Consider the following 25,915-nt stretch of genomic DNA (forward strand, 5'->3'; position numbering starts at 1 on the left):
GATCCCATTTCTTTCGGGCGGATGTTTTCCACTGAGAGCACTTCCGGATAGCTCCTCTGCTATCCTCACACTCAAACAGAACCAGTTTCGACTCGTAAATGTGACATAGCTGCTTCAATATGATGAACGTTGTGTTAGTAGTCTCTTTTGCTTGTTTTTGGGTGAACGGTGTAGTAACATCAAGGATTACCTCGGAGGATAATCACGAAAATGAGCGGGAGTTTGGTAAATATAGCAGTGGCTTTAGCTACCGTTAGCTAATTTCAAACCACGGTTTTAATGGTATTTTAATGGTATCTGTGTTTGTCAGTTATCAAACACAGGTAAAACATAATTTTACTATCTTTAATGCCGAGTTCTGAGATGTGTTTTAGATATTAAATCAATCTTTCTGTGGTCAGACCCGGGAGCTCTGTGATACTCTCGCTATTTATTTCATAGCAGCTGTTTTCTGTTAACACATTCCAGAAACTCTGGACTCCATGCTGTCGGACTACGAGGTGCTGTCTGTGTCAGGCTTCCAGCTGCACTCTGTGAGAAAGAGGGATGTCCACACCCAGTCCAACCTGGAGCGCCTGGTTAGCTTCAGAGCCCTGCAGAGGTACAGGATGGACTCCCTCACACCAACACCTGTCCTCTGTCAGATCAGCAGAAATGTTCCGCGCTTATTTGTAGTCGGTGCCTTTAGTTTTGAAGGGTCTAACTATTCCACATGAAGTAGCATTAAAATGATTTCTAAATAAACCCAAACTCATTTCTGCTGGTAGAAAGTACCTGAAACGTTTGATTATTTGTAGCAAAGGATGCATCTGTAGTAAATGGTTTAAAAAGTGGGAAATTGTGGGTGAGTTAAGTTCCTCAGTTTGAATTAGGTTTGCAGCTAAAGGTTATTTTAGTAATTAGTTATTCTGACATCATTCGGATAAAAAAAGATTAGCACATTCTGTAGCTTTTTCATTTAACCACTTACTAAACATTATATTGCCTAAAATGCAATAACAACATTACTTTAGTGAACGCTTGATTATTTGTAGCACAGGATGCATCTGCAGCAAAAACCAATACTATTTTATAATCTGTTGATTATTTTTTGGATTAATAGCTGCTTAATAAAAGATTTTTTAAATCAGGTTTTGAACTATGTAAAGGTAAATCTGCAACTTGAGGGGTTTGGGGTTGAACATATTTACAGACAAATGTGTGTTTTTTTTATCTTAAATGCAAAAATATTTTTATATTTTGTGCAGTTTTGGCTTAATTACTGCTCTGAATGTGTTGTTCTTTTAGGAAATGGCCTGTGCCATCAAAGTTGCACAAAAATAATTATAGTTTAATCAACTATAATGAATAGTTATAGTTATTCACTATTAAATGTCCTTTTAAATATTTAATTTTAAAGTTACAGTTTTAGTGGAAGTGGTGGGTGGCACTCCTTTTCTGATTCTGACTGCCTGGGATTTTTGCAACTGCTAAATTTGTTTTGCAAAGCAAAGAAAAATAGTTTTTTTCTTTATATAAAACCGTACTGAATTCTGATTACTTTCTTTGTGTCTTTTCATCCACCTGAAGAAACTTTGTCAGTTTCTAAAGGAAGTTATGTAGATTTGAGGGGAAACTTAACAACAGTTAACATGTCATATAAGTCATGGTGCATTTGAATAAACATTTGAGGCCTCATATATTTATTTTGTTCTATTTCTCTTTCACTATGGCAATGGCAAGAGAAAAACTCTTCAGGTTTTTAAGTTTTAAGGACAGTATTTTGAGACTGTATCTTTAATCTCACATACACTAAACTTACTACAGTCTTTTTTGTCTTTTTCATTATTATCTTCAGAAATTTCAAGCTTTACTTGACCACAAACACTGACCTCTTTACTGACGACTTTAAAGCCGTGTTCGTTGATAAAAACGGGGAGGAGCAGAAATACAACGTCTCGCTTCAGAACTATTTCACTGGGCATGTTGTTGGTGAGTTGATGGAGATGCTGTTAATTAAAACGTACTTTCCCTGCGTGCAGAATTGCCCAGATTAATTCCCGACAGTTAATTTAAAACTAAAATAGTCCATGAGGTATTTCAGATTCACGATTTGCTTTCCAGGAGAGGAAAACTCACATGTGCAGGCACACATTGACGGAGACGAGTTTTCTGCTCATATCCTGATGGATGAAGCAGAATACAACGTAGAGGTATGAAATGTTTCAACTTTTATTAATTAATTTTCATCTGTAGTCACCATCAACCTACTAGCCAGGTTGATGGTAAAAAAATAAAGAAAAATAAGTAACAACATATAATTTACAGCAAATTACAGGAAATGATTAATAGTAGAACAAAATAGCAAGTCACACCCATGAAAACAAATATTTAAAATATTTGTTAATTCAAAAATTTTCATTTGAAACCTTAATGTTGGTCTCGAGACTTTTCTCTGTCTGGTCCAACCTTATGAAATGAAATGAAGAAACAAAGGCTTGTGCTATTTCTAAAAATTGGTTACAAACATTAACTGCAGAAGCAGTGGATTTTTAAATATATGTTTTCAGTGAGATTATTAAAGATACATTTATTTAAAGTCTATAAGGCAATAAGCCTGAACAATAGCCTTACATTTTATAAATGTGGTGCATTATAGTCTTAGTAGCTTTAAATGACATTTTTAGATAAATATGTTGATTATTTCAAGTCTGCAGTCATTTGTTGACATTTATTTGAAGACACAAGATGAGAATTTGGTATATTTACTTTTTCTTTTAGCAGTGAGAACATCTCTAATTCATTTATTTTCCTTTTTTGTCCTTTGCAGCCCCTTTGGAGGTTCACAAATTCCCCAGTTGACGGCAGATTACTGGTCTACCGGTCGCAGGACATCAAGAACCTGAGCCGGATTGCTTCTCCTGAAGTTTGTGGCTACATCCATGCAGAGGCTGACGACCTTTTACCTCATTCTGCCAGGAGACAGGGAGAACACAAACGTCTGGTTCTCGAAAACGGTGAGTTCTGCTGTCCAGTTTGATCAGATTATGGATTAAAGCTGCTCATGTTAGCGAGTAATCCGTGAAAAGAGATGAAATGCGGTAAACTATGAGAACATCCATAAATAAATCAGCCTAATAATCTGTTTAAAATCTTTCTAAAGGACGAAATGATTTAATTTCAGCTTTAAGTGGAAGTAGATTACTGTATATTTATCAGATTAAGATTCATTTAGCAGCAGTCTAACGTACTATGCGATTAGGAATTCAGAGTTTAATTATTAAAATTAAATGTATTAAACTGTCTATTTACTAATTCTCTAAAAAGTTCTTCTATTTCTGGAAGATGACATCTTACGAATAAAAACATTTCAAATAAATAAATAAAATCAACTTTTAAGAATTGTCCAACCAGTTATGAAAAACTTTGATTGAAACTAGGGAACCATCGTCTTCAGGAATCATCTAGAGTTTTGGTAAAATCAAATTGAAGAATTATGACAGTTCACTGCAAAAAACACCAAATCTTACCAAGTATTTTTGACTAGTTTATTGTGCAAATATCTTAGTTTAGCCTTGTTTCAAGTGTAACTTACAGGTAATTTCTTTCATCAAGATTAGGCCTGTCACAATACGCAACAAATAAATTAATTACATGATCAAATAAAATGAGATCAATAATTTCCATTTGCATGATTTATCATTTCTCTCTTTTCTCTGGCGCTTTGGTCTCAATTAAACCCTTTTTAAGAACAAATTTATTTGCAGAGACTTTGTAATTCATTTTATTTCTTTTCTATTTTTAACAAATTGTATTTGTTTCTGTTTATTTATTTTACATATTTAAGTTCCTTCCAGTTTATGTGTTAAATGTTTATTAGGATTTAACATAGAGATCCAATATTAATATCTGTATCGGTCCCGATATTGATCAAAATTCTAGATCGGGTATCAGTGACAACGTGCCTAATCCATAAAGGCAGATCTACTCAGTCTAATTCTATACGTTGTTTTCTGAGTCCTTCATTATTTATTTTACATTATGTTTAAAATTCATAATTACACTTTCTGAACCATTTGAAAGAAGTTGCAGTTTATTTTACATGTTTGTCAGTTTCAGTTTCTTCATTATTTGTTTTTCATTGGCTGTTTTACTCCTAATCGCACTGACTCAACAAATTAAAGCTGTTTTTACATGTTTGATCAAGCTTGTGAAGTTATTGGTGGATTTAAGCGTGACGTCCTGGTGCAGAGTTGTCAGATAAATTTGTAATTCAGTACATTTATGTCTGTGTTTACAAAAAAAGTGTTTTAAGTCAATTCAGCAATGTTTTTCTGTATTGGATCGTATCGGCCGATAATAAATCTTATTATCGGTGTTGGTATTGGAAGTGAAAAAGTAAATCAGTGCATCCCTAATTTAAAGTTTATTGATCTTTGAGAATGTTTTCTTGCATTATTCTTTCATTACCAATGTATTACTTGAAAATAGTCTCAAAGCAACAATATTATAATTTATCACTGTAGCTTATAGTCTTGCAAGATTTCTTATTCTGCAGCTTGTTTTAAGTCAATAATTCTTAAATATAAATAAAAAAGTGCCACTTATAGCATGGAAAAATGTCTTGATATAAGTCACCATCATCACAAAAGATCTTTGTGAAAACTTAATGCAACAGACGATGGAAATAAATCTTGTTACATTGCAGAAGCTGATTGAAAGGAATGCTGTAATCAAAGCTAAAGGCGGTCCAACAAAATATTCACGTTTTGTTTAAAGGTTCCAGTAAGAAGTGGTACGCTTCTGCTTCAGAGGAGTAGTTATTATGTAAGGATCACATGACAGTGTGTTTATGTATCAGAGGAGATGTAAACCAATCCACTGTAATCTGGTAGAAAATCGCCCACAGAGGAGCTGAGCTGAGGTGAGGGTTCGTGTGGAGGAAGCATTAAGATTCATAAGGACGCCGCAGAGTGAGTTAGCTCTGGTCTCCCACAGCTCGCTGGCTGCGGAGGCCGGAGCTGGTCGCTCCCACTCGTCTGAATAATGTGGAGGCAGGTGTGTGATGTAACGCTCAGAATGGAGTCCTTTTGTTCCTCTGCTGTTCGAGGAGCTTTCGTTGCGCCTCAAAGCATTTTTCTATTTAAAACAAAAGCTTCAATGCAGAATAAGGTTGGCTAAATGTGACCAAGTTGTTATTTTATCTGATGATTTTAATAAATCTGTTGGTTGTCACATTACTTGATGATAATGTGACGGTTTGTGTTTATGAGCATGAAACACAAGAAGTGTTTTTCTTGTGTAACACTATTTTCACATATTTAAAGTCATTTTATTGTTATGTGAGCCTATTTATTCAATTCATACACTGTAAAAACACAGTATCTTACTACCTAATTTTGGTCTAGTTTCTAGTGAAAATATCTTAGTGCACTTGAAATAAAATAAAATTAACTTACAAATAACTTTTTAGCAAGATATAGAGGCTTGATTTAAGTAAATAATTCGCTAATGTTGATAAAGACCTACTTGTTTAATTTTTTTTGGGATTAATAAATTATTTTTGAATTTAATTAGAATTTGTTCAATTTCATTTATAACAAGACATTTTTCTTATGTTATAAGTGACTTTATCTTCTTTTTTATCGATACTGAGAAATTAATTACTTACAACAAGGCTTTAAATTTGCTCAACAGTTCTTTTTAAAGTTATTTTTGTCTTATTTCAAGTGGACTAAAATATCTGCACTAGAAACTAGACTGAAAATATTTGGTAATATTTTGTGGTTTTGCAGTAAAAATACCTAATTTATTACAGTCCATCAGAGTTTTTCTTCTTCTTTGTTGTATATGCGGATGGCTTTTGACTGTAGCAGTCTGTATCACAGCCACTCTGATGGAAGCTTCTGACTGTCCTCCCTGCTTTTTCTTGCAGAGCACCAGCACAGAGTGAAACGAGAAGATCACGACCACAGGAAGAACACCTGCCCGCTGCTGCTGGTAGCAGATTACCGCTTCTTCGAACACATGGGCCGCGGCCAAGAAAGCACCACCGTCAACTACCTGGTGGGACATCCTCAATTATTCTGCTTTTTATTTCCCCTAATCTGCAGGAAAACATTATATTTGGTATTTATCAGTCCCTCCAGGAAGCTACAATCTCAATTTTCTTTTCTTTTTTTTGTAATTTGTATCTTTATTAACTTAAATTAACGTTTAAAAACAAAATGGCTTCCTGGAAAACTGGTCATCTTCCAACGTGTTTGGTTTGAGAGAGTAAGCCATTTTTCGAAGGCGTGCATTGTATAGTGGCGGTTTTTGATGTGGACTGTTGCCCAGGGCGACATCAGAAAGGGGCGGAGCAGCCAAGAACTAGAAAATAAAATATAGATTTTTATGGTAGTTGTATCCTGAACAAATTTGCTTCTATTTGTAAGCATGTCTAGTGGATTATATTTCCCTCAGTTATTCTAATTACCTGCTTTCTGCTACAAAAAAGAAAATCTGATAATTGCTTGCATTTTCATTGGTTGGAGTGCAGCAGAAGGACGGAGTTGCTCAAGGAAAGAACCTGCACAACCTCGTGCATTTTTATATTTCAAGCTAACAAAGTTAGGCATTAATCGTGATTAATCTGATTTACCTTTTTTAGTCAATTGATGGCACTAATTTCTACATGAAATATCTTCTTTTGGGGGGAACAATATGTGCAGCAATTTTGACTTTTTTGTAAGATTTTTGAAAAATCTGTAATTTTAGGTGGCAACAATCTCCCCCCCCCCCAAAAAAAAAAACATGTTTCAACATCCTGGAGGGAATGATTTATGTCCTGATCAGTGCGTTTTGTTATTTTTGTGTCCCAGATTGAGCTGATGGATCGAGTTGATGACATTTATAGAAACACAACCTGGAATAAGGAGTTTACAGGCTACGGAGTCCAGATCCAGCAGGTATGCAGCTCAGTTGTTTTTTTTTTCCACCGTGCAGCACTGTCGCTTTAAACACTTGTTGTCTCAGCTGCATAATATCTTCGTTTTATGCAGCATCACTCCCGGAAACCCGGCTCAGAATTAAAAGGCTGTTTAGTGTGTGAACAGCAATTTCAGGAGGAGCTCTGAGCTTTTAATGCACCCCTGAGGGGCAGATTAATTTGCTCTGTGAATGAATAGAAACTCTGTTTTGTTACTGTAAGTCTGGCGCGTTCTCATAGTAGAATTGTCTTTTTTGTATTCTGACTCGTAGATGTGAAGAACCGCAGTCTAACCCAGAATATGTCACTGAATGAATGGATTCTTTGTCCGTTTTAATCTTGTTTTCTGTGTTGCCATAGTTCTCTGGTAGGTTATTTCTGGGAATCCACTGGATGATGTGATGGAAGAAACATTTTAGAGAGAAGGATTTATGGCATCGGTTCTGATTAGTAATCCTGAATTATGTGTTTGTTAGCTATGACTGCATCTGTCCTCATAAAAAGTCTAATCTTTTAAAGATTGTTCTGATTCACAAATAATTTTCTCCTTATTAAAGTTTCATTACACATTTAATGCAGCCAGGATGTTATTTAGCACCAATCAAAATTAATTACACTTAGTCAAAACAAACAGGAATATAATTGAGAATTTAACTATCGAAAGCCTGATAAAAGAAATTTAATGTGTAACAAAAATAATGTTTGTCAGCCAGTTATATTTTACATTTAAAAATGTTCAATTACAGTAGACCTTATAGCCAATTAGTTATTTTTAATTAATTAATTTATAAATGTAGAACAGTTTTTATTTTGGCATCTGATGTAATATTCTAATGGTAAATGTATTTTTTTCATCTGCTGAAAGAAGAAAATCATCCAAATTAACAGAAATAAAAGCAAACACTGTGTGTAATTCATCTAAATAATGGTGACTTAAACAAACTCCAATAAGATTACCTGAATATAACTGTGCGCTACATTTTCTAAGTTGTTCTTACTTGTTTGGTTTGTGTTGCCAGATCATCATTAATAAAGATCCAACGCAGCCGCCCCACAACGCCGGTTCTGGATGGGTCCATTATAACATGAAGAACAGCCCTGTGAAGGACCAGGATGTCTGGGACGTGAAGAAGCTTCTGGAGGTGGGAACCAAACGCGCTCCATCGACATATATCGATAACTTTGGATCGCATTTAAAATGTGAAATCTAAAAAACTTTAATTGTGATTATTGAATTAATCAGATTAATCGATTATTGAAATAATTGTCAACTAATTTAGTAGGTGATTAATCATTAACTGAACTAAACAGACTCAAAAAAGATTATTTGCTGAAAGAACAACAAAGTCGGAGCAGTAATTAATCCAAAATGGTACAAAAAAAATCATTTTAAGATAGGAAATCAAATTTTTTGTAAATTTTTTGTAAATCAAAAAAAATTATCTGCACATTAGCCATTCGCTGTATTGATAAATTGAGCAGAAAGAGCTTACATTTTCACGTTGATTTTTAGTTGGAAGCATTTTTTAGCAGCAGATGCATCTTTTGCTACAAATGATCAAGCTAACACTAAAGAAATGCAAAGCAACAAAATGCCTATTTTATTATTTTTTAAAAAGAAATTCAATCATTTATTTGCATTTTTTTGTGTATTTCTAATATTGTATGAAATAAGCTGTAGCTAAATGAAAAGTCTGCAGAATGTGGCCATTTTTATTTATCCAGTTAACTGATTATTGCTATAATTGATAGAAAACAATTGACTATGGAGGGACATTTCAAAAAATGATTATAAAACTGGAATGTCTTCCTCTTATGATTCACTATCTTTGCGTCCAACAGCAATTCAGCTCAGATATCGCCGATGCCGCCTCCAAAGTGTGTCTGGCTCACCTGTTCACCTACCAGGATTTCGACAAGGGGACGCTGGGCCTGGCCTACGTCGCCCCTCCCAGAGCTCATCCCCTCGGTGGCATCTGCTCAGAAGGCAAGTCGGTTCTGTTTCACATTTACATCTTGAGTGACAAAGTTGGTGTTGATCCTGAGACATTTCTTTGGTTTTTGTTACGCTTTTAGCTTACTACCCGTCTCACACCGCCAAGAAGCCCAGTTACCTCAACACAGGCCTGACCAGCACCAAGAACTATGGCAAAACTATTCTCACAAAGGTCTGTTATGCTTTTCTGCTGACTTTTTTTTTGTTTGTTTTAAACTTCTATCATTTGAAATTTAAAATTTTTTGGGGCTGCGGAAAGTTTTTTTTGTTTTCGTCTAGGTTCTAGTGCAAATATCTACGTACACCTGAAATAAGGCAAAACTAACCCACAAGTAACTTCAGCAAAATATAAGAGCTTGTTTTCAGTCAGTAATTCCTTAACATTGACGGAAAAAGTACTTATTCCACTGGTAGATTGTTTTACTTATAACATCGAAAAAATGTAGTGTAATAAGTTAAATAATCTACCAGGAAAACTATAATTTTTTCATCCGAATTAAAGAATTATTTATTTAAAACAAACTCTTCTATTGCTAAAATGTTACTTCTAAGTTAGTTTTCTCTTATTTCAAGTGTACTAATATATTTGCACTAAAGCTAAAGAAAATACTTGGTAAAATAATGTGTTTTTTCAGTGTAAATTTTCTAATTAACAAAAAGAAGCCGCATTTTCATTTATTTCATTTTTAACCACATGTTTTCCTCCACTGATGGCCTGATTGCTCTGCAGGAAGCGGACCTGGTGACCACTCATGAGCTGGGCCATAACTTCGGAGCAGAACACGACCCCGACAACAACGACTGCGCTCCCAGCGACGAGAAAGGCGGCAAGTTTGTCATGTACCCCATAGCTGTCAGCGGAGATCATGACAACAACAAGGTACATCACAGCTCTGTAATCCCACAAGCTATCAACTCAGAGACTGAATACATCTGTATCCTCATAAATGGGCTCCACTTTTATTTTAAATCCTATTGTGTTGTGAAAAAGTTGTAGGAGTATAAACACTTCTGCTAGCCACTGCGTGTCCGAGTCCATTTCACTGGTTTAAATTTCTTTCAAAACGTTTCAAAAAGCTAGACTGCTGAGTCGTGTTTGTTCCTGTGAAATATGACACATAGAAATGTTAACAGCCTCCTCCACTATTGGCCTCCACAGCACTTTGCAGGCAGAATCACGTTTCCTTACGGTCGCCTGCTATCTGATAACCCTGCACAAGCTGAGGGTTTTGGTATCGACTTCGAATTCTTCAGTGTTTTTTCCTGAAACGTTTCAAGAAAGACGAAAGACTGGATTAGCCTGTGGAGACTCTGATGTATCAGTTTCAAGTCAGGACGTGCCTGAACTGTTGCAGAGACGTTAATGGACGGATGGAAACAGTGGTAGAAATTATCAAACGTTTTAGCAGGGTGGCACATTTTTCAAAGGTTTTAATTAAACGTATGGGCTGATTTTTGGTGAAAGTGGCATAATGATGAAGAACGAGAGCAACCTTCTCTATTTTTGTTAGTTTAAGAGCGGCTTCTCTCTTTTGTGGGGCCTGCCTCTTTTTGAAACAAACCCAAAGCAGAGTTCAAGCCATGGGTGGAGATAAGAATTATTCTATAAGTTGAGTTTGTGGCATTTGACAATCTGAGCCACTCCATAATTAACATCAGTAATTAAAAAAATACTAATAGAGAGCAACAAAAATCAATTTGATTTAACAAATTTTAATCATTAGTTCACAAAGAGTACAGAATGTTGATTGAGAGCGCTAAGCCCCGCCTCCTGGCTCTGGTTGGTTGTTTTTGACCGGGAGCTGTGCATTTTCCCAGACTGCAATAGTAGCACCAGGAAGAGGTGGAGGAGCTCGATTTATTTGTAATTCTTTTCACAGATTATCTGTCTCATTCCAGCCTGTCACAACATGGTGACAGTTTTAATAAATATGAAAAAACATATTTTTGTAAAAGTTACATACTGCAGCTTTAAGTTTAGACCTAATGTTTTTTAAATCAGTCCCTGAGCATAAACATCAACAGGAAATGTAGCAAAATTACAGGGGAATGTCAGAAAATTGTTTAAACATAAATTGTTTTTGTCAATTTAATAACCGCTTTACTATATTTGCACAAATAATACATTAAATTGTAGCTCTAAATTTGACTTGTTGTCTCTTCCTTCCCCTAAGCGTTTCTCCAGATGCAGCAGAGACTCGGTGGCAAAGACGTTGAGCCTGAAGGCTTCGAAATGCTTCAAGGAGAGGAACAGTAAAGTTTGTGGGAACTCCAGAGTGGAGGAAGGAGAAGACTGTGATCCTGGGCTCCTACATCTCATCAATGACAGCTGTTGCACTCCAGATTGCAAGTTCAAACCTGGTGCTATTTGCAGGTAAGTTATCATAAAAGTTTAATCTTCAGAAGAGCCTGTGGCAGTGGGATAAACTTTGTGTCTCCACAGCGACAGAAACAGCCCCTGCTGCAGGAAATGCCGGTATGAGGCAGCAAGAACAAAGTGCCAGGAGCCCATCAGTGCCACCTGTAAAGGGATGTCTTTCTGCACAGGTGATCGCCTCCTGCTGGTCTCACCGTGGAACTGCAGCATTCACATCCCAGCTGTGGTACAATATTTTGTGTAAAATTATGTTTATTAACCATTTCCTTCTTTTCACAGGTAACAGCAGCGATTGTCCGCCGCCTGAAAATGCTCCTGACAACACGGTGTGTGTGGACAAAGGCCGCTGTCGCAACGGAGAGTGCAACCCGTTTTGCGAGGCGGAGCAGAAACTACAGTCATGCGCCTGCAACGGTAAATGTTTGATTTGAGTTCAGTAAAAACACGGTGGCTAAAAATGTGAGTTAAATGTTACTGTACCATTATTATTAATAATTAATTCTTCATTAATAGTCATTATACCCAAGTCTGAGTAACTTAAATCAAATTTTCTCTGCTCTCATTTAGAGGTTATATTTAGATTAACATATTTGCATCTGCTTGCTTGTTTATTTGTTTACTTCCATCCATCCATCCATCCATCTTCTTCCGCTTATCCGAGGTCGGGTCGCGGGGGTAGCAGCTTCAGAAGGGAGGCCCAGACTTCCCTCTCCCCAGCCACTTCTTCTAGCTCCTCCGGGGGAATCCCGAGGCGTTCCCAGGCCAGCCGAGAGACATAGTCCCTCCAGCGTGTCCTGGGTCTTCCCCGGGGCCTCCTCCCGGTGGGACGTGCCCGGAACACCTCACCAGGGAGGCGTCCAGGAGGCATCCTGACCAGATGCCCGAGCCACCTCAACTGGCTCCTCTCGATGTGAAGGAGCAGCGGCTCTACTCTGAGTCCCTCCCGGATGACTGAGCTTCTCACCCTATCTCTAAGGGAGAGCCCAGCCACCCTACGGAGAAAACCCATTTCGGCCGCTTGTATCCGCGATCTCGTTCTTTCGGTCATGACCCAAAGCTCATGACCATAGATGAGGGTGGGAACGTAGATCGACCGGTAAATCGAGAGCTTCGCTTTTTGGCTCAGTTCTCTCTTCACCACGACGGACCGGTACAGCGCCCGCTTGGCAGCAGACGCTGCGCCAATCCGCCTGTCGATCTCCCGCTCCCTTCTTCCCCCATTCGTGAACAAGATCCCGAGATACTTAAACTCCTCCACTTGGGGCAGGACACCCCCCCTGACCCGGAGAAGGCACTCTACCCTTTTCCGGCTCAAGACCATGGCCTCGGATTTGGAGGCACTGATCCCCATCCCGGCCGCTTCACACTCGGCTGCGAACCGCTCCAGCGAGAGCTGCAGATCACGATCTGATGAAGCCAAAAGGACCACATCGTCTGCGAAAAGCAGAGATGAGATCCTAAGGCCACCAAATCGGATCCCCTCAACACCTTGGCTGCGCCTAGAAATTCTGTCCATGAAAGTGATGAACAGAATCGGTGACAAAGGGCAGCCCTGGCGGAGTCCAACTCTCACCGGAAACGAGTCCGACTTACTGCCGGCAATGCGGACCAGACTCTGACACCGGTCATACAGGGACCTGACAGCCCGTATCAAAGGGCCCGGTACCCCATACTCCCGGAGAACCCCCCACAGGGCTCCCCGAGGGACACGGTCGAACGCCTTCTCCAAGTCCACAAAACACATGTAGACTGGTTGGGCGAACTCCCATGCACCCTCCAGGACCCTGCCGAGGGTGTAGAGCTGGTCCAGTGTTCCACGACCAGGGCGAAAACCACACTGCTCTTCCTGAATCCGAGGTTCGACTATCCGACGGACCCTCCTCTCCAGGACCCCTGAATAGACCTTGCCAGGGAGGCTTAAGAGTGTGACCCCTCTATAATTGGAGCACACCCTCCGGTCCCCCTTTTTGAACAGGGGGACCACCACCCCAGTCTGCCAATCCAGGGGAACTGCCCCCGATGTCCATGCGACATTGCAGAGTCGCGTCAACCAACACAACCCCACAACATCCAGAGCCTTAAGGAACTCCGGGCGGATCTCATCCACCCCCGGGGCCCTGCCACCGAGGAGCTTTTTAACCACCTCGGTGACCTCGTCCCCAGAGATTGGAGAGCCCAACCCAGAGTCCCCAGGCTCTGCTTCCTCAGTGGAAGGCATGTTGGTGGGATTGAGGAGGTCTTCGAAGTACTCTGCCCACCGGCCCACAACGTCCCGAGTAGAGGTCAGCAGCACACCATCCCCACTATAAACAGTGTTGGTGCTGCACCGCTTCCCCCCCCTGAGACGCCGGATGGTGGACCAGAATCGCCTCGAAGCCGTACGGAAGTCTTTCTCCATGGCCTCTCCAAACTCCTCCCACGCCCGAGTTTTTGCCTCAGCAACCGCCCGAGCCGCATGCCGCTTCGCCCGCCGGTACCCATCAGCTGCTTCCGGAGTCCCACAGGCCAAAAAGGCCCGATAGGACTCCTTCTTCAGCCTGACGGCATCCCTCACCGAAGGTGTCCACCAGCGGGTTCGAGGGTTGCCGCCGCGACAGGCACCGACAACCTTGCGGCCACAGCTCCGATCGGCCGCCTCGACAATGGAGGCACGGAACACGGTCCACTCAGACTCCATGTCCCCCACCTCCCCCGGGACGTGTTCGAAGTTTTGCCGGAGATGGGAGTTAAAGCTCCGTCTCACAGGGGATTCCGCCAGACGTTCCCAGCAGACCCTCACAACACGTTTGGGCCTGCCAGGTCTGACCGGCTTACGCCCCCACCACCGGAGCCAACTCACCACCAGGTAGTGGTCAGTGGACAGCTCCGCACCTCTCTTCACCCGAGTGTCCAAGACATACGGCCGCAGATCCGATGAAACGATGACAAAGTCGATCATCGAACTGCGGCCTAGGGTGTCCTGGTGCCAAGTGCACATATGGACACCCTTATGCTTGAACATGGTGTTCGTTATGGACAATCCATTTGTTTACTTATTTATATTAATTATTTGTCGCTCCTCTGTAGTTTTTAAGCTTTGATGAGGCTAAACTCTTCACTGTGATTGTTTTTGTTGTGTTTGTTGTGCTGAGAAAGTTTAAATGATCTTTTTTGGATGTTTTTCTCTTGCAGAGACGAGTGATTCCTGCAAGGTGTGCTGCAAGAAAGACGGGATCTGCTCGCCGTTCACGCAGCAGAATGGCACTTTCCTTTTCCTTCGCAAAGGCAAACCCTGCACTGTGGGATTCTGTGACGGGAACGTGAGTGGGAAAATCTGCATGTTAGCTAGCTGCTTGGACAAGTCTTATGCTCATCTGTAGGGCTGCAACTAACTTTTGTTTTAGTAATAAATTAATTTACTGATTATTCTTACAATTAATCAGATAAAATAGATTATTAGCTGCCAATATTTTTATACAATATTAGAAAAAAGCAAATAAACAAATAATGAAATTCCTTTTTAAATAAGAAAATAAAATTGTTTTACACAATATGCAATAATGTTGCATTTCATGATCGTTTTCAGCAAAGATTTATGTGCAGCAAAAAAATAAAATATACTTCTAACAGCTGTATAGTGCTGATCTATTGATTGTTTTTTGAGTTAAACATTTAATAATTGAATAGCAAAAGGCGCTTAGGAGATTTTTTCTACAGAATTTGAACCAGGTGAAGCTGAAACTGCTGCTTAAGGACTTCTGGATACAATATATTTACAGATAAATATATTTTTTTAAATCTTAAATTTGAAACGTATATATTTTTGTGCAGTTTTGGTTTAAGTACTGCTCTGGCTATGTTGTTCTTTCAGCTAATAGATTTTTTTATAGTCTGTATGCTCCAGTTAGCGATTAAACCATTACTAAATTAGTTGACGATTACTTCAATAATTGATTAATCAATTAACTTTTTTGTTTAGTTTTTCTATCATATCCTGAAGCAAAAAATAATTTAATTAATTGTTTTTGCATAATCACACGAGTAATTGTGACTAATCACGTTTTATTTTGATTAAGCTATTACTAAATTAGTTGATGATTTTTTCAATAATTGATTAATCATTATTGAAATATACATGATTAATTGTGATTAATCATTTTTGCATAATCAGGCACAATTAATCAATTACTGAAATATTCATCAACTGATTTAGTAATCATTTTATCGTGATTAATCATGATTAATCGCGGTTAAGCGTAATTAAATTATTACTAAATTAGTTGACACATTATTTCTATAATTGATTAATTGTGATTAATCATGCTTAATTGTGTGTGATTGTGATTAATCATGTCCATACAGCTGTCATGATTAATCATGATTAATCTGATTAATCGTTTTAGTCCTACTGATTTTGTTGAAAATCTCTTCATCTTCTTTGTTTTTGTTTTTCCAACATGTCCTAAAGGAAAAATTATTTTAATATCAGATTAGCTTTATCTTTATTTAACTGATTTCGTTCTTTGATCAATCAGGGCAAATGCATGAAGCAGGTGCAGGATGTAATAGAGAGATTGTGGGATTTCATTGACAAGCTGGACATCAACACGTTTGGTAAGCCGGTCATAAGATCACAATGACAATATTTCCACTAGCGAGTTAATCAAGTTTTACGTCGTTGAGTATTTTAACTATCCTTTTGTTTTTATCCATACAATCAGGGAAGTTCTTGGCTGATAACATCGTGGGGTCAGTCATCGTGTTTTCCCTCGTTTTCTGGATTCCTCTCAGCATCCTGGTTCACTGTGTGGTAAGAAACTTTTAATCTGAATTAAATGTGAATCCTTTGTTCCAGCCATTGAAATCACCGTTTGTCTCACCTTGTTTTTTGTTTCTCTCTGAAGGACAAACGGCTTGATCAGCAGTTTGAAGAAAGCGCAAAGATTTACTTTGCTCCCAGCGTAAGCTCCTTATCTTTTTAATGATTGTTTGCATTCTTGTGCACTCGCCTTGTTGCCACACTAACTAAACTAATCAAAGTCAAAAATGCCTTTTCAAACCCCGACTTCTTTACTAAGCAAGGAAAGAGTGCATGCGCCTGTTGAGAAATCAGTTCTTTAAAGTTTTGCTTTTAATTTGTTTATTTGAAGAAGCTAAAAAATATGAGTGGATTTTGTGAGCTTTTAATAGTTGGGCCCCTTTCACACCAGATTAACACCAAATTACGACGCTCTTCCCAGGTTTTTGGCAATGTTTTTGTACAATTCTTGCATGTAGGCAGATTATTGTGGTTTTTTATTATGATTGAGAAGTATATTCATTCTGAATTTGAATATATTTAAAGGGACAGTGCATATTAATAAACATGAATACATTAAAACAACAAGGTAAATATGCCAGATTTAGCCTCAAAGGTTAACTTTTATCTTTACTTCCTGGGCAGGTTGATACACATGACATATCATTTAAAACAAATTATAAGAAATGATTAACAGTTGCGCATGTTAACAAATTAAAATGATAGTGCAGGATAGTGTGTTTAGCTGTAAAGAAAACCTGCATGGACAAGTCTGCATGCTGGGGATTGTTGATAAAATTATTCACAGCAAGGCTGAAACTGATGGTAGATTAACAGAAACCTCCCACATGTTCCAGTGTTCCTCTGACTGAAAAAGACTTAAATAAAGAATTATAGGAGCATTTAAATGAATTAGATCTCATTTCTATAATTCAACTTTTTTTAAAATATATGTTTATTACGTTTTTGCAAAGTAGAACGTACAGAAATCATACACAAGAGTATAAAATTTATGTAACAGACTACTGTATAAGAAAAAAATTTATATACTGGTACCAAAAAGAGAAAATGACAGAAAAATAAATAAAAACAAAAAAGAGGGTTTTAATTTGGTGTAAAGTCAGCCTAAACACTTAATAAAGTTGTTTTTTGTCACTACAAATCCAAACTAACCGCCTTAGAACTGGTTAACAGCTTAGATAATTAAAAAATATAAATTTTTATTTTGTTATTGCTCATTTAAAGTGTCAAAATGTTGGAAATAACCCCCCCCCCGCTGTCTAAAAAGAGAGTGACTGAGGTAGTTGGAACCTGGGTCAGATAATGCCGGGCTTTCTGAATGACCTGTCCATCACTCTCTGCCCCGCCGCTGCAGCAGATGGTGGAGGTTTGTAATAAAGCTCCTGCTGCAGGTGAGTGACTCTGTGCCACTGCCTGGTGTTGCCATGTGTTGCCATTGAGTGCATGGTCAGTGGCCCCGGTTCGGGATACTCCTGGACTCACGTTCTCTTTGACGTAATCACTGATCTGACGGATCGAACCCCACTCGTCCGACACGTAGGCAAAGGCTGATCTGATCAGGAATTACTTCAAGGAAGCAAGACTGGTTTTTGGAGTATTCTGAGAGCAAAGACTGAAACATGTTGTCTTTTTGTGCTATCAGGTGGAGTGTGTCACCAATTTAAGTTTGCATCTGGTTCTGTTAAAGCTACAAGAAAACATACAGTTTTTTTTATTTGAGACTTTATTTTTATGGATTTGTTGTCTGATTTTAGGCTTGATTAGATCAGTGTCAAGACTGAGGCAACATTCCTCTGTAGCCTTTCTTTTTGTTGACATTTTGATCAGTTCATGATGTTTACAGTGACTCTATTTGGTTCAGATGTTTTCTGGATCTAAATACCCAATAGAACCCACAGCAACACAAAGTATTTGCTCCCTTGTAGATTTCTTCTGCTTTTACTTTCCTGTCACACTTACATGTTTCAGATTTAATAACAGAGAAAATAAGACAAATTCAGTTTTTAATTTTCTTTCGTATTTACTAATGTTGGAAAAGTGCAGTACAACCCAAACTGAACCGAACTTAAAATCTGGTTGAGTGTCTTTGTAGGATTATTTTTAATTCCACCATGTTGGATGCTTTAATGGGCTTGTTGCCATGGCATCTCAATTAGCTTTTAATTGGGACCTATTATAAAAACTACTTTTTGTTTGTTTTTAATCTTCCATTTGGGTCTCAGCTGCTTCTAAAAACACCTAGATGGTTTTTGGCATTAAGTTTATGCTTTTTTTTGGCGGTTTCAAAACTTTCCTGATTGTTAAATCGCATTCAAAGGGCACCGCTCCAAAAGCAGGAAGCGGACTACAACCCAGAGCATTCTGGGTAAATACAAGTAGCTGGAGTGACGTTTTTTTTAAGACAAAAGAGAAATCCTACAACAGCTAAAATCTGACGCCACTTCATCTTTGTTTACATTTCAAGAAGGAATTGTGGTCTTCGAAGGTGTTTGAGTTGTTTCCTTATGTAGTTCATGGTGCAGCGCCCCCCCAGGCGAGGAGGGGAACAGGTTTCTAATTAGTTAAGATCATTTGATACAGTTCAGTGTGAAAGCTCACCAGCTAAAAATGTAACAAATATTGCAACTTTTGTACTAAATCGAACCGAGTCCATAGGTGAAAACACCCTAAGAAGGGAGAGAAATACATTTTTAATTGAAAATAGATTGAAAATTTTAAGTGTGACAAGTAGTTAAATCAGAAATAATGTGCATGGAGCAAATACTTTCCACATCATCGTACGTTTGTCAACTCAAAATGTCCATAAGCAGAAAGGTTTGCTTTACTCGTTCCAACCTTAATATGAGGTTAAAACATAAGGATTATGATCATGAACTCATATTTGCTATAAAGTTTGGAGTTCAGGAAAGTTATCTGAACAGAATGGAGTAAACAAGGAATGGACCCCACCTCAGTCTACAGCAGAGACTCCTGGTGAACTTTTATCCTCACCTTTTTGTTTTCACTCTGCAGACTCAAGACATGCTGAGCAACCTCGAGTCAACGTCTGTGCGCATCGTCAAGCATCATCAGCCTCCCTCCTCCTCCTCCGCCGGCCGGACCGCCCCCTTCTTCCAGCTCCCACAGCCGCCGACCCAGGTCCGGCCGCCGGCCCCGGCCGCAGCCAGCAGTACCCAGGGCCCCGGCCCGAGCTGCGCCGCCAGCCAGGGCAGCGCCGCGGACCTGCGGATGGCCACCATCCCGGAGGACACCAGCAACGACTCTCACCTGGCCGAGGAGGCGCGGCCGCGCGATTTCACAACCGCAGGAGTCTCCTCGTCGGCTATGAAATCCTCCTACGAGGATCTGACCGAGCAGAACCCATCAGCGAAGGAGCGGCGGCGCCTCCAGAGGCAGGAGCGCCTCGAAAGTAAGGAGACAGAGTGCTGAGAGAATAACGGCGCCGCCGCCATCTTGATTTAGAAAACCTCAAAAAAACACATAGAATCATGTAGGTTAGATTTGTTGAACGGAACCACTTCTTTGAAGCTGTGGGTTCCTTTTCTGTGCCTTTTTAAGATCTGCTGTATTTTGAGGGATTAAAACGGAAGAGCATTATGGCCGCTGGGCGAATAAAAGGAATTCTGACTTTAATGTGAAGAGATCAAAAGTCAGAATATGTGAAATCAGAATGCTAATCTAAAATAGTTGGAATTGTGAGATCAAAAGTCAGAATTCTTCTTTTTGTTTGGTTTTATGTTTTTTCAGTGGCCCTTTTCCTTTTCCGTAGATTAAGGACCAGATTTTGGACAACCTGTCTCTAAACCTTTACACATTTCGTCCCATCAAAACCACAAGCTTCGATATGTTTTACTGGGTTTTTATATGACAAACCAACACTAAAGGATGCATCATTGTGAAGTTTTATAAAAATAATTTGAATAATAGAAAAAGTGTTGTATCCATGTGTGTTCAGCCAGTGATAATTGTGAAAGAGTTAACCTAAAACAAGCTGCTGTATGTTCTGGAAAAGTCACACTCAGTTTTGTCTGATTTCAAGTGTATGAAGATGTTTTCACCAGACTAAAAATACTTGGTAAGATTTTCTTTTTGCAGTCAAAGTGCTTCACAAAAACACAAACATAAAAACAAGAAGACACAAGTTGATGGAAAATGTAGCAGTCTAGTAAAAAAGTCCTTAAAATAAACTTTGTCACACCTGACTGATCTTTAGCTACTTTCCAAAGAACAGGCAGAAAGTTCTGTCCCACGATGTGAAATGCTGTTGGGCATGTTTCTGAATATAAATGCATGCCACACCTTTCAGATTCATAAAACTTATCGATTACATAAAATCCCAATAAAATACACTAAAGTTTGTAGTTGTAATATTACAAAATGTGAATTTGTTATTTTTTTGCATTAAACAAAATTTAGGTAATACTTTTAACATTTGGTTGCAAACCCTCACCTAATCTTCCCAACGTATCTTTATGCATAAAGATGCGATTAAACATCTCCAAAGAAAATCAAACCTTTTCTTTGTATTATTAGGCTAGATCCTCTTTTATCACGTTATTTCAGTGTATCATGTTACATATCAGTCACTCTGAATGGGGGATGCTATATTGTTGGTCTTATTGAGGTTTGTTCTTTAATAAAAGCACTTTTTAAACACTGGAGAATTTAAGTTTTGCACACAGTCGCTTTTCTGAGGTTGTGTATTTGAGCCTTTTACATGTATATCAGAAACAGCAAGTTTTTCACTGATCTTGTGGCGTTTTTGCTTTAAGTTGGTAAAAATAACCTTTTTTCTCATTCCTTCATGAGTTTCCTGCTGAGCGCTGCTTGTACTCAGATCTTCTCAGTTTGGTTTTATAAACTGGTGCCAATGTGAGCTCTGCACATTCATCTGTTTGGTGCAGACTCGTTACAGTTACCTGCTGTGTCGCATCGTAACGCTGTACAACATTTTATTGTGTGTAAAAATAAATAAAACATTTTGCATTAAATACTGTGTGTAGTCTCTTTTCTACATTTGAGCATTTTGGCTTGTATGAATGACATCTTAGTAAGAAAAAATATCTTTATTGTACATGTTAAGCATTGACTTTTACAACTTTGTATTACAAACAGTAGACAAGAGTAATTTTTCACCAAAAGAATTCAGACATTTTTAGATTAACCTCATAGATTTTCAGGAACTTTCTTTTAGATGTTTGAGTTTGAAATGTTTAATTTTTCTTTCTTTTGTAGAAAAACTAATTTATATTTAATTAAATATAAAATTTTCTAAAGAAAAACTAGGACATTTCTAATTTAAAAGTCAAATACATTTGATAGGAAAAAATTGCATCTTAAATGTCCACGTCTTTTCTAGATAATTTCTGATTTTTTCTAGAAAATGTTAAACTTTTCAAACTCAAAAGTTTCTATATTTTTTTTGTAGAAAATTTGAGATCAATTTCAAATCAGAACCATGTAAAGGTTTCATTTGGACTGTTTCTCTTTCCGGTTGTGGTATGGCCCCACCATCTTTGTTTCTGTATCAACTGGCTCCTCTTAGGGATGACCAGTGCTGCCCTCTGCTGGGTGGCGGCCAAACTAAAACACTAAAAGAAGGTCTATGCTGAGGCTATTAGATAATTGATTGCAGCTCATTTTAATCCAATAAACCATTAATCGTTTGTGACTCTAATGAGACAATGTGGAAATATGTACTGCATGTTAATTATGTCCAAGATTGCACTCACTTGTCCATCTTTCTGCATGAGCGTCCAGAGGTCCAGGACGTCCGACCCACACTGACCAGCCGTATGAACACATGCATGAGCGTACTGTCCTGCCACCGAGTTTAAACTATTTTTTTCAGTTTAAATTTTCAGTGTTAAAAAATTCGGCATATAAAAATATTCAACTTTTCAACATTCAAATGCAATATTTTCAGTGTCCTCTAATTCAACTTGCTCAAATTCGCTGTCTCAAATTCATCGTCTAAAAATTCTCTGTAAAAATGGCGAGGTCACTGGTTACTTCAGGTCACAGACATTAGCAATGGATGTCAGATTCCAGCTCCCAGCTAATCACGTGACGCAACCGTCATATTGAAGAAATAGCAGCATCACCCAGGCTGGCGACCATGGAGGCGAAGGCAAACCCAACGGTGAGTTTAATTCTTTCATATTTCTGTAGTATATTTTATTTTGCGCATGAAGTTTGATACATTATCTTAAATCTTGATTTAAAACACGGTTTTGGGCCGTTGTTAATCTTACACCATGTAGTGCTGGCAGATTACTTCTAGCTACCTCCTAGCCCCCCCAGCCCGTCCCCGCTGCCCCTCACCCAATTTCCCCTGTTTTATTAAAAAAAGAAATACCACTTGCGCGAAGTCTAGAATCTTTAAAGAGAACTGATGGGTGGCGACTTTCTGGGTTGTTTGTATGTTGTCTTAGGTGAGACTGAGACAGGCAGTCTTAGTAAAGTGTAATTTTTCAGGAGATGCTACCGCTAATGTAGTAAGCTAATATGGCTGCCTTGTATGCTTCAAAGAGGGGCTGTGAACACTTCCGACATTAATTATAACCACAACCCCATTCTGTTCAGCTACTGTATTGTTCAGGTGACTTCATTTATGAATTAATTAAGAAATTTGTTGTCATCACAACATCATCCAAAATACCAGTTACCTACCAAACTGTACATATACTTGTATTTGATATAGTTTCTACAATTTTAATGGGCGAAGAACACAGTAGGATTGTCATCCTTTTCGTAACGGGACGCGATCCGCATTTCTGTATGTCTGACAGTAACGCCTATTACACACATATAAACATTTAGTGTAACAATAATTACGAAACTCAAACACAAGATTTGTTAAGGTCAGCTAAATTGTGGCGGGACATCACCCATATTGATGTCACAAAGAGCTAGAGTGCTTCTTGTGCAGCATCACACTCTTGAGTTCTTCAGTCAGAACCATTGCAGAAGAGAGAGAGAAAGCAAATAGGATTGTCTCCTAACAAGAGTTTGGAAACTAAAGCTTTTCAAGATTAAAAGGAAAATATTAACAAGCAAATAAAGGAAAACATGGGGCAGACTTTGTTCAGACAAAGAAGATCAAAGGTGAATCAGCTCAACAATTCTTCATCTTCTGATTCTTCGAATGAAGAAATACCACAGACCGTGGCTAGAGAGACAGAGAACCTCGATAGCATCTTGGATGAAGACAACATGCTGTCGATTGAGAAACAGTCGCTGATTAACGCAAATGAGGAGCTGAAGATCAAAGTAATGGATGCAGAAAAAGCTGCACTTGAGGAAGACGAGGAATTAAAAAAACTGTTTGATGTAAACAGAACTTTAAAAGATGATAACACATTGAAACAGGAAAAAACTGCACTGGAGTGCTGTGATTTCCTCTGCCTTGGAAGAGGAAAAAGATACATTGAAAGGGGAAATCACTGCACTGGAGCAGAAAAACACCGCACTACATCAGGAAAACGGCATTTTAAAACAGCAAAAAACCATCTCGGAGGAGGAAACCGCCACTCAAATCAACACGCTGGAGCGGATAATTTCCTCTATAGACCAGGAAAACAACGAGCAGAGGCAGATAATATCCGCATTAGGAGAGGGAAACAACACTCAGAGGGAGAGACTCTCTCATTCAGCGCGGGTAAATCGCGTCCTGGAGTGAAGAATAAACCGTTTGGAACAGCAAAACTCTGATCATGAGCAGGAAAACAGAGACCTGGATCACACCCTGAATTTGAGAAGAAGGCAACAGGAGCAGGAAAAAAAACACCCATCTGCTAGCCCTCACTACTCTGGAGGTGAAAAACACTGCCCTGGAGGATGAAAAGGCCGCACTGGACAACGAAAAAACCACTCTGGAAGAGGAAAACACCGTCCTGGAGCAGAGAATAACCCTCTTGGAGCAGAAAAACAAAACTTTGGAGCTGAAAAATGCCACCCTAGAGCAGGGAAACAGCGCTCTGGAGCAGGACAACAGCGCCCTGGAGCAGGACAACAGCGCTCTGGAACAGGTAAACAGCGCTCTGAAGCAGCTGAACAGTTCTCTGAAGCAGGTGAACAGCGCTCTGAAGGCAAGGCAACAGCGCTCTGGAGCAGAAGAACACCACCTTAGAGCAGGAAAACAGTAACCTGCAGCTTGAAGTGGAACAGCTGAACAAATGGCTGAGGGACAGAATGGAAGAGCAGAACCAGCAGCAATCTGAACAGGAAAAGCACAAAGACAACCAGTTGGTTTCAGACCAGCCACAGAATCAGCTGACTGTATTCAGACGTCTGATCAGAGGCACCTGGAATATACTTCTCAAAATGTACCTAACAAGCACTCTCAGGTTTTGGATTGAAATACGGTACTTCTAAAGAAAGAAGTGTCATGACGGCTCCAAGCTTCATGGTTGATTATCGGTGGCCTCCAGGGCTTCATAGCAAGTCCCGTTGGTCTGCAGGTGACCTCAAGGGCTTCGTAGAGAGTCCTGTCGGTCTCCGGGCTGACCTCCAGGGCTTAGTATTGAGTCTTGTTGGTCTCCTAGGCTGACTTCCAGGGCTTCGCAGCGAGTCCTGTTGGTCTCCGGGCTGACCTCCAGGGCTTCGTATTGAGTCCTGTCGGTCTCCTGTTCTGGCCTCCAGGGCTTCATAGCCAATTCCGTTGGTCTCCTGGCTGACCTCCAGGCCTTTGTAGCGAGTCTTGTCGGTCTCCAGGCCTACCTCCGGGGCTTCATAGCGAGTCCCGTTGGTCTCCCGGTTGACCTCCAAGGCTTCATAGTGCGTCTCGTTGGTCTCCGGGCTAACTTCCAGGGCTTTGTTGCGGGTCCCATTGGCCTCCTGGTTCCCGTTCTGCTGCCAGCATCCACCAAGGTTTCTACTCTGCTGCCGACATCCTTGTGCTCTTCCTGTTTCTCCAGTTTGTCTTTGTTTTGCTTTTTTTTGTTCTCCACTGTTTTACCTCCTCCAATCCCTCTGATTGAAGCCGTTTCCTCCCATGGGTTGAATACACTCACAATAGTCATATCTCTGCAGCCACTGGTTTCTCTCCTTTCGAAGTCTCTCTAGGTTACCAGCCACAATTGCTCTCCTCTCATGAGAACAACATTGCTGTCACATCTGTACAACATCACATTGCCGCTGCAAGAACATCTGGAAAACCATCATCGATGCCCTCAATAACACCTCCACCCAGAACAAGCGCCTCGCTGACCGGAGACGGACCCAGGCTCCCACCTACACTCCTGGCCAGAAGGTTTGGTTGTCCTCCCATGATATTCCGTTTAAATCAATGTAATTTTGCCTTGTTTTCCACATTCTTCATGGGTGTTTCTAATTATGTTTATTTCTTGTTTCTAGTTATTTTCCTTTGTTCTCATTAGGTTCCTTTAGTCTACTTACTCCTTTGTGTTTGTATTTTTGTTATTTCTCCTTGTGTAATCTTCCCCCCTTTCCTTTGCCACTTTCTCTATCCCTTCTCAGTCTGCTTCCACTCCCTCCACTCACATCTGCTCATCAGCCCATGTCCTGGACAGTGGCGCATTTGGTAGCACTGTTGCCTTGCAGCAAGAAGGTCCTGGGTTCGCCCAAGACGTGGATGGGCATCCTGCCTACACTGTCCGCTGGATCGTAGACTGCTGTCGGCTGGCAGTATCTCGTCGACTGGGAGGGCCACGGTCCGGAGGATCACTCATGGGTCCCAGGTTTTTTTATTCTTGACGCTTCTCTGATTGAGGATTATCGTTCTTCGCTCCCTTCTTGTTTGTCTCGGCCGCCAGGTGGCGACCGTTGGGGTGG

At 39.6% G+C, this 25,915-nt stretch overlaps 1 protein-coding gene across 2 annotated transcripts; it reads left to right on the top strand.

Annotated features, from left to right (window-relative positions):
* Positions 1-21,111, top strand: LOC102222153 (disintegrin and metalloproteinase domain-containing protein 17-like). 2 transcript variants are annotated; one of them, XM_023352981.1, is made up of 20 exons: positions 1-225; positions 469-601; positions 1,838-1,971; positions 2,104-2,192; positions 2,810-2,996; positions 5,915-6,045; positions 6,843-6,929; positions 7,969-8,091; positions 8,792-8,936; positions 9,026-9,117; positions 9,676-9,825; positions 11,120-11,319; positions 11,389-11,492; positions 11,602-11,736; positions 14,494-14,621; positions 15,837-15,915; positions 16,023-16,111; positions 16,206-16,262; positions 17,475-17,511; positions 19,133-21,111. In XM_023352981.1, exons 1-20 carry the CDS (start codon positions 120-122, stop codon positions 19,531-19,533), a joined length of 2,607 nt encoding a protein of 868 aa, XP_023208749.1. In that variant the 5' UTR covers positions 1-119; the 3' UTR covers positions 19,534-21,111. The 2 variants fall into 2 exon arrangements, with proteins under 2 accessions (XP_023208749.1, XP_023208750.1); XM_023352982.1 differs by lacking the exon at positions 17,475-17,511.
* Positions 21,112-25,915: the final 4,804 nt, after the last annotated feature.

Source organism: Xiphophorus maculatus, chromosome 19, assembly GCF_002775205.1.
Source record: "Xiphophorus maculatus strain JP 163 A chromosome 19, X_maculatus-5.0-male, whole genome shotgun sequence".
NCBI classification, from domain to species: domain Eukaryota; kingdom Metazoa; phylum Chordata; class Actinopteri; order Cyprinodontiformes; family Poeciliidae; genus Xiphophorus; species Xiphophorus maculatus.